The 10,513-nt window shown below is 39.2% G+C and overlaps 2 protein-coding genes across 3 annotated transcripts in view; one reads left to right on the top strand and one right to left on the bottom strand.

Moving 5' to 3' along the window:
* MFSD6 (major facilitator superfamily domain containing 6) overlaps positions 1-6,086 on the bottom strand; it is a 34,272-nt gene extending 28,186 nt beyond the window's left edge. Inside the window, exons 1-4 of one of the 2 annotated variants that reach the window (XM_027637211.1) lie at positions 6,032-6,086; positions 3,172-3,261; positions 1,083-1,679; positions 247-315 (exon numbers count right to left, since the gene is read on the bottom strand). The gene's annotated coding sequence lies outside the window, so the exon portion shown is untranslated. Of the gene's footprint in view, positions 1-246; positions 834-1,082; positions 1,680-3,171; positions 3,262-6,031 lie in introns of those variants that run through there. The other variant, XM_027637207.1, reaches the window with a different exon arrangement.
* A 3,598-nt stretch (positions 6,087-9,684) lies between these two features.
* The window catches only part of HIBCH (3-hydroxyisobutyryl-CoA hydrolase), a 50,649-nt gene continuing 49,820 nt past the window's right edge, over positions 9,685-10,513 (top strand). Inside the window, exon 1 of the mRNA XM_027637214.1 lies at positions 9,685-9,734. Coding sequence (XP_027493015.1) covers positions 9,700-9,734 — 35 coding nt within the window. The 5' untranslated portion in view covers positions 9,685-9,699. The remainder of the gene's footprint in view (positions 9,735-10,513) is intronic.

Genomic DNA, 10,513 nt, shown 5'->3' with positions numbered 1-10,513 from the left:
GGCGGAGCCGCCCCCCGCCGGCACCGCCTCCGCGGGGCTCGGGCCCGGCCCGGCCCGACCGGGGGGAGCCCCCTGCTCAGCCGCTGCCTCGTCGAGGGGCTGTGCCTGCGCTGGGACCCGTCGGGTTTTAAAACAGTGTCTGCGGAGCGTCTGCGGGCCCCGGACGGCCCAATGACATTCGCAGCGCTTCCTGCTCCTCGCAAGTTCCCTTACGTTGGGCGTATTACAACGTAACGAATTAATTACCTGTAGTGCCTTTCGCAGCCACTGGCATCACCCCACTGGCATCACCTCTTCGGTGGCACTGTTTCTAGACTTAACAGTCAAATAAAATTACGTAAATGTTTATAACCACAACAGCATAAACTTCCCCCGGCTCCCCGTTATTGTTGAGGCAGAAAAAGGCAGAGTGACTCTTGAGCAACAGCTGAGCCGTGCTGAAATATCAAAAGGTCAGCGGTGATGAGCTGAAGAAAGGGAACGGTCAGAAAGTGAAAGGCCATCCTGAGATTTAGGGTGTTTATCAGCCCTGAGCTGAACAGGAGGTACTGAAGCTCTCTGAGGATTAAGCTCAAGTGCTGGTGTTCTTTACACAAGAGTGCACGCTGGGCCCTAGTCCAAGCAGGTCAATAAAGCAAGTAAACTCCACTGGCCATCCCTCTCGGCTGCACAGCACAGGCAGCTTCTGCCCGGGACACTGACCTGACTGCAGACATTGTTCACTGGGATACCACAGAACAAACACATTACTACTTGCATCTTCTTATTCATACCTCCCTTTTCTGAGGGAGGATCCCCGTTTCCTCAAGGAAAAAAAATTGCATTATTTTGCCCAAGGGCAGAAATTGAGATAAAACTACAAGTTTGCATGATTGAGGCAGACAGACAGGAACAGGGGGAACCATGGGCGTTCAGCCCATTTAATTGGAGTCCTCACTGAAGTGGAAGGGCTTCCAGACTCCATGGAAGGCAATGCTCTCTCCAGGTTGTTCCCCTGCCATGCTGACATACTGATGGGGCACAGTCTCTGTACATGGATACACCTGCCATCGAGGACACTGCCCCATTAAAATCTTGCCTACCTCTACAGTAAAGGCTTCTCGTGAAGGAGGCAGGAGACCAAAGCTGAATTTCCTAGGGGAGATGACCTGGGGCAGGAGAAGGCTTGTTTATCATCTGTCTCTGGAAGGATTTTCAGAACTCTTCATCTTTGAGAATCTCCCTTGTGGCTAATTAAGCACAAAGAGAAGCCACATCTGAGACCAGGAGCACAGGCCTCCTGTAATCTTGCAGAATGCAGAGACAGACAACCATCAGCTCCTGTAGTGGAGGGGTTATTACAAAATGTTACTGTAATAAATCAGATCTCTGCTCCAACTGAAATTATTTAATCTTAGTAGAGACTTTTTTGGCAAATTACTACAAATGCTTTTAGGGAGAACATGTATTTCAAATAATTTCCAGTCATTGTTTGCGAACTGAAAAGGGAAAGCTGATCTTTGTAGTCACAGACTACATTTACTGGAGCCATAAAAGCAGTCTTTCCCTAACCTCTGATAACTCAACATTGCCCACCACACATTAAGAATGTGACCATCTTCTGCAGCTGTGTTTTTCCTTTTCTTGGAGCTGTGTTTCTTAGGACTTGCATCCTGATCATTCCCTTTCCTTCTACTGGGCTTTGGAGGAGCCAGAGACATTAAAAAAAATAAATTAATAATTTTGAATGCTCTCTCAATAGAGGAATTAAAACAAAATATGTAACATTTCTTTGCAGGCAGTTGCATAACCAGGTATGTGAACAAGAAGTTACAGCTGAGGACCAGAGTACAGAATATGACTAATAGAGTGATTTACAATGTTTTCTTTAGACATATATATATATATATATAAATCCTATTTATATGATATAGAACCCTACATAATATTTTATAAGTACTAAATATATTGTATAAAAATGTAATTTTTAATATATATATTTAAGTGTTTTCTTACTGAGTTTAAAAGCCCAATCCAGCAGTTTGGGGAGTGTTGTGAAAAGCCTGACCACAGAACAAGCTCCTCTAGCCTGAGCAAAACTGAACATGTAGGGTTCTGCATGGTTATATCTTTCAGTGAGGCTGTGTGTAAAGATCTGTGTTACACCCTGTTACACATTTTTACACTTGCTCAGAGAGTTCTTTCAGCTATGAAAATGAGGGTTAACAAAAATGGAGAAACTGCTGCTCTGCACACAAATTGTCCTAATGTATTTTTATCACACATATTTCTAGGCAAAGCAGTGTTCAGAGGAAAGGAAATGTAGTTGAAAATTACTGGAAGTATAAAATTTTCTATTAAAATAGTTGCTAGTATAAAACAAAATGAAAAGCTGAGTCAGGTGTAAAATCCATTTAAATTAATTGAAATATCTCTTTTTCAAAGACCTCTGGTTCAGGCTCTGAATCACAGTAAAATGTGATATATAAATGTGACATACCAAACAACAATCTTTTCCTCTTAGCTAATAGAGTGACATTAATAAACATGTACCTGACCACTGCATATTAGAATATTCAGAAATAATACTTTAAAAAATAAATATAAATCATACATACACATGCCATATAATCAACTCTGTACTGCAAAGCCACACTGGATTAAACTTATCCATGCCTGTGTGTTCCTGGGGGTTTTGCTTCAATGCATATGTTACTTTATAAAGATTTCTATTCATGTTCCCCATATGACTTTACCATATATCATGGTGAGGATGCTTGGCAAAAATAGTTACAAATGCTTTATAGCTTAAAAACCAAATAACCAAATTTAATATCAAAAGAAAGCACCAAGTAAACTGAAAAATTAAAGCAAAGTAGTTACCTTTTAAAAGCAAAATAAACAAAATTATATACAAATAATTGCTGGGACTGCACATATTAGATTTGGCTTGAAAAGGACTCAGTGGTATCAGCTGACTCCATGGCTTGTTCCTTAGGTTAGAGGAGAAATAAAGCAAATATAGCATAAGACAGACAACTTTCATGTAAAAAGCATCTGGTAGGTTATATGAATGATATGGGCATCTTGTGCTTCTGCTATTTTGCAGTAGTGACAAAGGTAAAGTATGTGAGCCCTGTCTTGTGGAAATCGTTTCTAGGAGCTTAAATTGTAACGTATAGAAAAACTTACAGGTTTCTTTCATGAGCTGGAGCTGTACTTTGAAATCAAGAATTTCTGGTTGACCCAAAATATTCTGTTGTCCTTTAGCAGCTTTTAACTCTGAGCCAAAACAAAAAAAAAAAAAATTTACATCAGTCAGATTAGAAAGATAAGCTGAAGGTGAGATTTATGCTGCTAGGACTTGCCCCAGACTACAATAAAGAAAACAGAAAAGCTTTCATTTCCATCAGACCTTTAATATATTTTGCATAACATGAAAACAGTCCTTTGCCAGGAGAGGCACTACATTAAGGCAACTATGACATTTATTTCTTCCTCTTGAGGAAGTTCTTCATAACACAACAGTTTGTACATCTGGGAAGACTCTAAGTCAGTAGGAGGAAAAATGTGACTTTTTCCTACTGTTTCAAAGACTAAATGCAACTATGTCACCAGTAAGAGAAAAATCCCAACAGAGGAACTGAGGAACAGTCACCCAGTGAATCAGCAAATCATACACAGCTGCAGCAATGTTAATGGTAACCAAGGACAAAATATTCACAGCCAGTGAGACAACCATTGTAGTGACCTGTCTGGTTTGGCAGGAAAGCAGAGGACTCCCTTCCTCTAATTTTTAATCAAATACTTTTGGAAGCATTACATTCATTAGCAAAGAGAAGGGAAAAGCAATGCACAAAACAGTACAGAAAGCATGTATACTGTGACTGTGTTTATTGTGTGTGTATATACGAACTTCCTCCTACTGGATAGACCTTTTCCCTCTTTTTTTTCCCCTTAAATTTAGATTTGTGTTTGTGTGGTATCTGCTTATACAGTAGTAAGCCTTTCTTCAGCTCAAGAACCTTTGAATCCACTGGCAAGTATTGAATTTGATGTGCAGTGACAGTCTCACAAATATTAAATTCTTAAAATGTAGTGTGAACAGCAGTGGCTGGCACTGATGAAGTTAAAGGGAGGGAATCTTAACCAGCCAGAGCTTTGAGAAGGATCCACTTAGACCCTCTCTTATAGTGGGGTCCCCAGAAAAGATCCAGCTGAAACTTGAACAAATAGCTCCCCCATGCACATACATCTTCTTCTAAATAAACACTAAAAGTGTTAAAACAAAAATGCAAATGACCAGGGCAGGCAGACTACTTAAAAATATGACATATACCCCCACCTCCTCTGCCAGGCACGTCCTGCACAACAGGTCCTTGCTCTCTGTGGCTTTAGTAACACAAACATTTGTCTTCTACGCTGTGTTCTGAGTGTACTTAGTAACTGTCATGTCTAACATGTTTAATAACTGCAGGTATATGACCAAGGGACAGCAAACTGACCAGTTCTCTCTGATCCCTAGGAACCTCCTTCTATCCCATCTGAGAGCACGGGGTGGAGCGAATACCAGCATTCAAGCGAGAAATTCTTTACTATCATTGTCCTTTACATCCACATTATAGGGTCAGATATCCCTGCTTTCCTAATTGCTTCAGGTCAACGGGAATTTGAGCTTTTTGACTAAATTAAATTTCTGAGAATAGCTTCTAAAGGAAATATAATGCCACTGCACAGCAAAATATTCCCTGGCCAAAACAAATTTTAATTGTGGTTCGGGTATTCTACAGGTTGAAAAACTATTGCAGAAAATAATTTCTGATTTTACACAGCACTACGTACTCCTCTCATTTAATACAAGGATTCTCACCATTTATATGTCTAAAAACATGGGGTTTTATGAACTGGGGTTTTGTTTGTTTGTTTGTTTGTTTTAATCAGATTCTGATTAAATGCAGGTCTTCTACAGTGTAGCTTTCTGAACCTAGACCAAGACTAAGACAGGCATTTTTGTTTAGTACATGTAAATGTGATTTTTGATGAAAACTACTCATGTGACACAAGCATTGAAAAAATCTTTTGTACTGAGGGACACCAGGCACCAAATTCAGACCAAGGCTGACATTCAGACAGATGCTGACTTTGGAGGCCTCACATCTAACTCACTGTAGAGCTGAGTTTGTCTCATTATAAATAAAAGCAGTAAATGTCACTTTTCATACAGAAGGGAGTCAGTGTTAGCCATCTGACCTCTTTCCCCCGAAAGCATACTGATCTTTTTATTCTATATTTCATCCCATGACCTCCAGCATAACTGATGGGTTAACCTTTTTTAATGTCTTGGTTAATGAGAGGACATCCACGTGATAGTGGTACTTGAATTTATTTTCAAGGTGAATTTCAAACAGTTCCCTCTCCTCAAAGTATAAAAACAATGAGCAACTTATTGATGCCCTTCTCAAACTCTTGAGATGATATTCCTCTGTGTAAAGAACAAAGGACCTCAGTACTTAAGTGCCATAGACGTCAGTTCCACTGAGACTCAAAGCAGTATCTCTGATCAAAGGGATCGGGAAATAAATAGATGCTTTTTAGACAAATAGAAGCACTCAACTATTGAAAATATGTTAAAGACAGGTAAACTATATTGCCAGTCATGCCATGGAATGGTAATAGCAGATTAAATATTCTCTGATAGTATTAGAAAATAAAGTTTTTTGGTTTTTTTCCATTTTTGTATTCAGATTTCTGGCTGGAAAGAAAAATCATTAATAACATACAAGAAATGTTTTAAATGTTTTTGTTTTCTTTTTGGCTATCAGTGTAACATGAGATAAAGACTTCATGTAATGGTACAAATTGTTTCAGAAATATTGTACACAGCTATTTACTTGTTTCCTACAATATCCAAATAATCACAATGTATTTAAGACAGCATACTGTAGTATTCTCAGTGGAAAGCTTCAGAACAGCTGTTTACTTCAGAGTCTGAAGTAGAAGATAAAAATAAGACAAACAAAATCTCAGAGGATATTAATAGTTCCATACTTACTGAGCTCATTAATAAATTCATTGGATTCCTCCCCAGCAATGTTTCTTTTCCAAACCTGGAAACAAAATTATTGACAGTGAAAAAAAAAAACCAACATATGTTTAGTTTTCAAGAGAATGCTAATTTAAGTTTGAAGAACCTGATTCTGCAGCGTGTATTGGCCTAAACTTCTGTTAGAACCAATGACAGAGACAGACTTGGGCAAGACCAGGCCCTGCATTAGTGGTGTGACATTGTGTTGTTTGGCATAGAATTGGAATGTATAGCTTACGTCAAGTCTGTTGCCATGATATAGCTACTGTGAAACCCAGCCTGGTTTCAGGGAGCAGTTTCTCTTCAAAACAGAAAAAAAATCTTAGAGAAAGTTTGTCCCTTCCATTTAATGTCTTATTTTACTCACAGTCACCAAAGCATCTTTCTCAGGCTTTCTAACAGGATTATACAGTCGAAGATAAAAAAATGGACTTCAGCTGTATGTATATGGCTGTAGGAATAGTACCACTCCCAAGTATCAGGTTTCAGTGCAGGGCAACTCCTTATTCTTCCAAAGTCTGTTTGGAAGCGTCAGCAGGATCTAAATGACCTCACAAGGGAAGTACTCAGAAAACAAGGGATATTCAACTGTTTCCCAGTTTTTATTTTTTCACTGTCTTGTTGGACAAAGACAGTGTTTCAACCATATGCTACAACACCTCACTAAAATTAAGATGTTTGGGAGGCAAAGTGGAAAAAGGGAGCAAACTCCACGAACGCTACCAATTCAGAGTGCACGAGTACTGCCTGAAAAATGATGGTGTCAAAGTTCTACCTTCTGACTCAGTGGCTCTGCAGTGTATAAAAGGGTAACTGCCTCTTGTGTTTTAGCTGCGCAGTAAGGAACAGCCAGGTGCCTCCTTCCCACGTCATGGAACTGTGAGCTCCCGGGGACGGGGCTGGCCGTCGTTCTCTGCTTGGCACCGTGACCAGCAGTGCTGCCTGACTCCACCTGGCTGTTCCCCACTGCTGCACACAGAGCACGGGCTGTGGTTAATAGAGCATTTAAAACTCAGTGCTTCTACTCCAGGAGACAGCCGAAATCTCAATCCACATCTAAATTTTTTCAGCCAGGCTTTTACAGTATTTGCATTCTCTTTGTCTCTTGCAGATTGTGATCTATTTATAACAACTCAGCTATTTCTAAACCTCAAGCAGACAGAAAATTGATGTGTCATTCTAAGGATATGCCTTTGAAATGGTGGGGTGGGAAAAGAAAAAACCCAAAACACGGGAAGGTGACTAAAGCAGAAAAAAATAGTCTTTGTCTGTGTAACAGTATTAATGTTTCTTACCTTTTTTTCTATGTCATACCTCCTGACTTCCTAAATCAGCACATCAACTATGAATTCTAAGTACCTGTGCTTTTTAAAGTCATTTACTAATTCCTTTTCTTCTTTCCCTTCTCTTCCTCCTGTTCTATAAATAGTTGAAAAAGGTCTGTTGCCTGTAGGGTTGGACAATTTTATCTGCTTTTAGGATGTACAGCCTAGCTCCCTGAGGGTTTCTTGTCTTGCTACAACATGCTGTTAACTGTTTGTTACCAGGAGGTTCAAAATTGTCAAAGCACTTATGAGGGAGGAAAAAATAAGTATGTAAAAAAACAATTGCAAAGTAAGAAATAATTCTATTTTAGCATAATATATGGATTTTTTTTTTCACCTGCAGAAAAATTCAGGCATGGATCCCATAAACATTACAGGAAAAAAAATCAGGATGTTTTCCTAATTTCAAAAAGTACTATTTTAGTGTTTGAAAAGGTACAGAGAAGGATGCTTAAAAGCTTGGAGTGACTCTGCCTGGAACAGTTGAGTAGTCTAGTATTCACCAGTCAGAAAAAGAGGCAAATTAGCAGGGACAAAGCAGATTTACGATGTCCTGAATTGGAGAAAGCAAATTCATTTACTCTTTCTTCTCATACATGGAATAGGAAAAATGAAATTAAGCTGGTAGGAGACCTGTCGAAAGCTTGCAAAGATACTGTGGATGCCAAAAGCTTGTCAAATTCTGGGGGAGGCTGGGCACATGCAAAGAAGAGAAATCCCCAGGTTACTAGACTTTTTGTTTACTAAAACCTGTAATCTTCTGGGGAACAATTAAAAGATTCTAGAATAACAATAAATTATTAGTTCTCTAACATTTTGCACCACAGTTTATTTTCCCTTCAGTTTTTCAAAATATCATGCATTCTTATAATTAAATGTTTCATGTAAACACTAGGTCTGGTTTTGCAGCTCACCTTTGGGCCACTACTGGTGTCATGGGCCCTCTAGTTCCTTGGGCCACCTTGTAGTAACTGTTACTAATCCTCATACTTTGCCTTAAACAATAGTTTACAGATGTACTGAGTTGGGAAGGCATTTTTCCTATTCCTGAAAGGCAGAGCCATTCTAATGTGTTTAAAACAACAGTGTTTCCTACTAGTGCAGGTCCATTAGTATATGAGTGAGAAGGAGAAGCCAGACTAAACTATGAGCAGCTGGCCCCTTCTTGTCATCGGTTGTATCTAAGTCAAAAAAGCAGTAAAGTGTTCCTTGTGTCTTCCAAAGCCTTGGCCACTGACAGCATCAACATCAGGAAATGTTAAGGAAAGCCTAAGGTCTCAGTTCCTTCTTTCTTTGTAGCATGTGTGCTGAATAATATCACTAAAGAGAGTGCAAATGCCATCAGCTCTGAACCGCGGGGGGGTTTTGTTCTTCAGGTTGTAGTGGAATAAAAACGGTAAACAATTAAACTAAGCACTGTGGAGCACAATGGTGAGTCAGCCCTCCTGATGCCTCAAAACCCTTCAGACAGCCCTCTGAGAAGTAAGATATCTGATCTTGAAAATTCTCCAGTAAAGTGTGTTATTTATAATTTCTGTTAGCAAAAATGAAAACGTGGATAGACATAAATGTACATAACACATAGAGGTTGTCCATCAACCTTGTATCTCTTACTTACTTTCTAAATTATTAATTTAAGCATAAACTACCATTCCAAATAGTAATGCTAGAGGAGAATTTCAAAGACTTCAAACTGCAATATATTCTAAATTTTGACCCAACAACACTAAATTTTAAGTCGATGCAGTATCACTAAAATAGAACGCAATAATTTGTTTACAAAACCTGTCTTATCTTACTCATTCTTATATTTATAAGCTAAACAAAACTGGTAAACCTTTGGACTTGAGCAGGGTGGGGGTGATCTTGCAACAGCAGTGGCTGAACAAATATACATGGTTTATATGGAAAAGGCAACAAAGGAGGAAATGGGTATTGGAAAGTTGGCTATTAATTAACCCAGGCCTCTCTGGGAAACGAGACTGAAAGTGAACTACGGTTTCAATTTAGCTGTTTCCTCAGGTGAGACTCTTGAAAAGCACATCTGAGCTGTAGTTTTTTCTGAGATAAGTAAATAGTGCCCACATCCTACATACTTAGACAGGTGTGAAAGATTGTCAGGGATCTGCAAACAGCTCCCCTTCCTAAACAAGAAAGGTGAAGGCTAAACAGTGGGGATCACTGTAGTCTTTGGCAACAGGTTTCCAGGTATTTAAGATGAAGTGGCACCTTCTAGGGAGGATGTTTTCCTACACCTTCTAGAAATAACATATTCCTGAGAGATCTGCTTCTGGTTGTTACTGTGCAGTGATGAAGCCACAGTCCGTTGTTGCAGTCATTCTGTGGTAATTATGTTACCTACGAGCATTATGACTGCTGATTGTGAATAACTAATAAAAGCAAACAGTTCCTGTGTAACAGGCAGCTGACTGCTTCTGCAAACACGCTACAACCTCCTGAAACTGCATATTGGAGGACCTGGCAAAGTCTGGGGCTTCTTACTTCTGTAAATAGTAGGGGTTTTTAAACTGAAAAAGTGAAGACGGTGAGAAATTCTTAGACAGGTGGGAAATTTCCTCAGAGAAAAAAAAAAAAAAGATAATTGAAGTACTCCCGAGGAAAGGAGTGTGGCTGAGTGAGTGCATTTTAATACATTGTGGATTTGTTTGTCCTGTGCTAAAAAAACAGGCTCATTTCCTTCTGCAGGACTGGGTAGCAGCTGATAGATGGCAGTGTTACAGGCTCACATGTAAAGCCACGGTCAAATTATTTGCTTAGAAAGAAAAAGCACGTGTCCCTTCTAACATATATTAGAAGGCCCTGGTTGGATATCTGTTTATAACAGTTTATGGAACAGCTTTTCTTTCTTAAAGAAGTGGAAAACATATATTCCATGTCTTGATTTGTAAAGCAACACAGAAATTCAAAGCATCTGAATCCTCTTCCTCTGGATCCTATAATCCTGGGTCATTGTGCTACGTGGTTTTTTTGTGGTATATGCACCACAGACATACAGATAAACTATATTTATGCTTTAGCTCGATAATAGGAGCAATGAAAAGATACCATTTGTTATCACCAGTGTATTGCATCTTTCTGTTTCAGCTCTAAGTTTAACGTTGAT

This window comes from Corapipo altera, unplaced genomic scaffold (assembly GCF_003945725.1).
Source record: "Corapipo altera isolate COAL_440 unplaced genomic scaffold, ASM394572v1 45, whole genome shotgun sequence".
In the NCBI taxonomy this organism is placed as follows: Eukaryota; Metazoa; Chordata; class Aves; order Passeriformes; family Pipridae; genus Corapipo; species Corapipo altera.
This window is presented reverse-complemented; position numbering and strand designations above follow the sequence as displayed.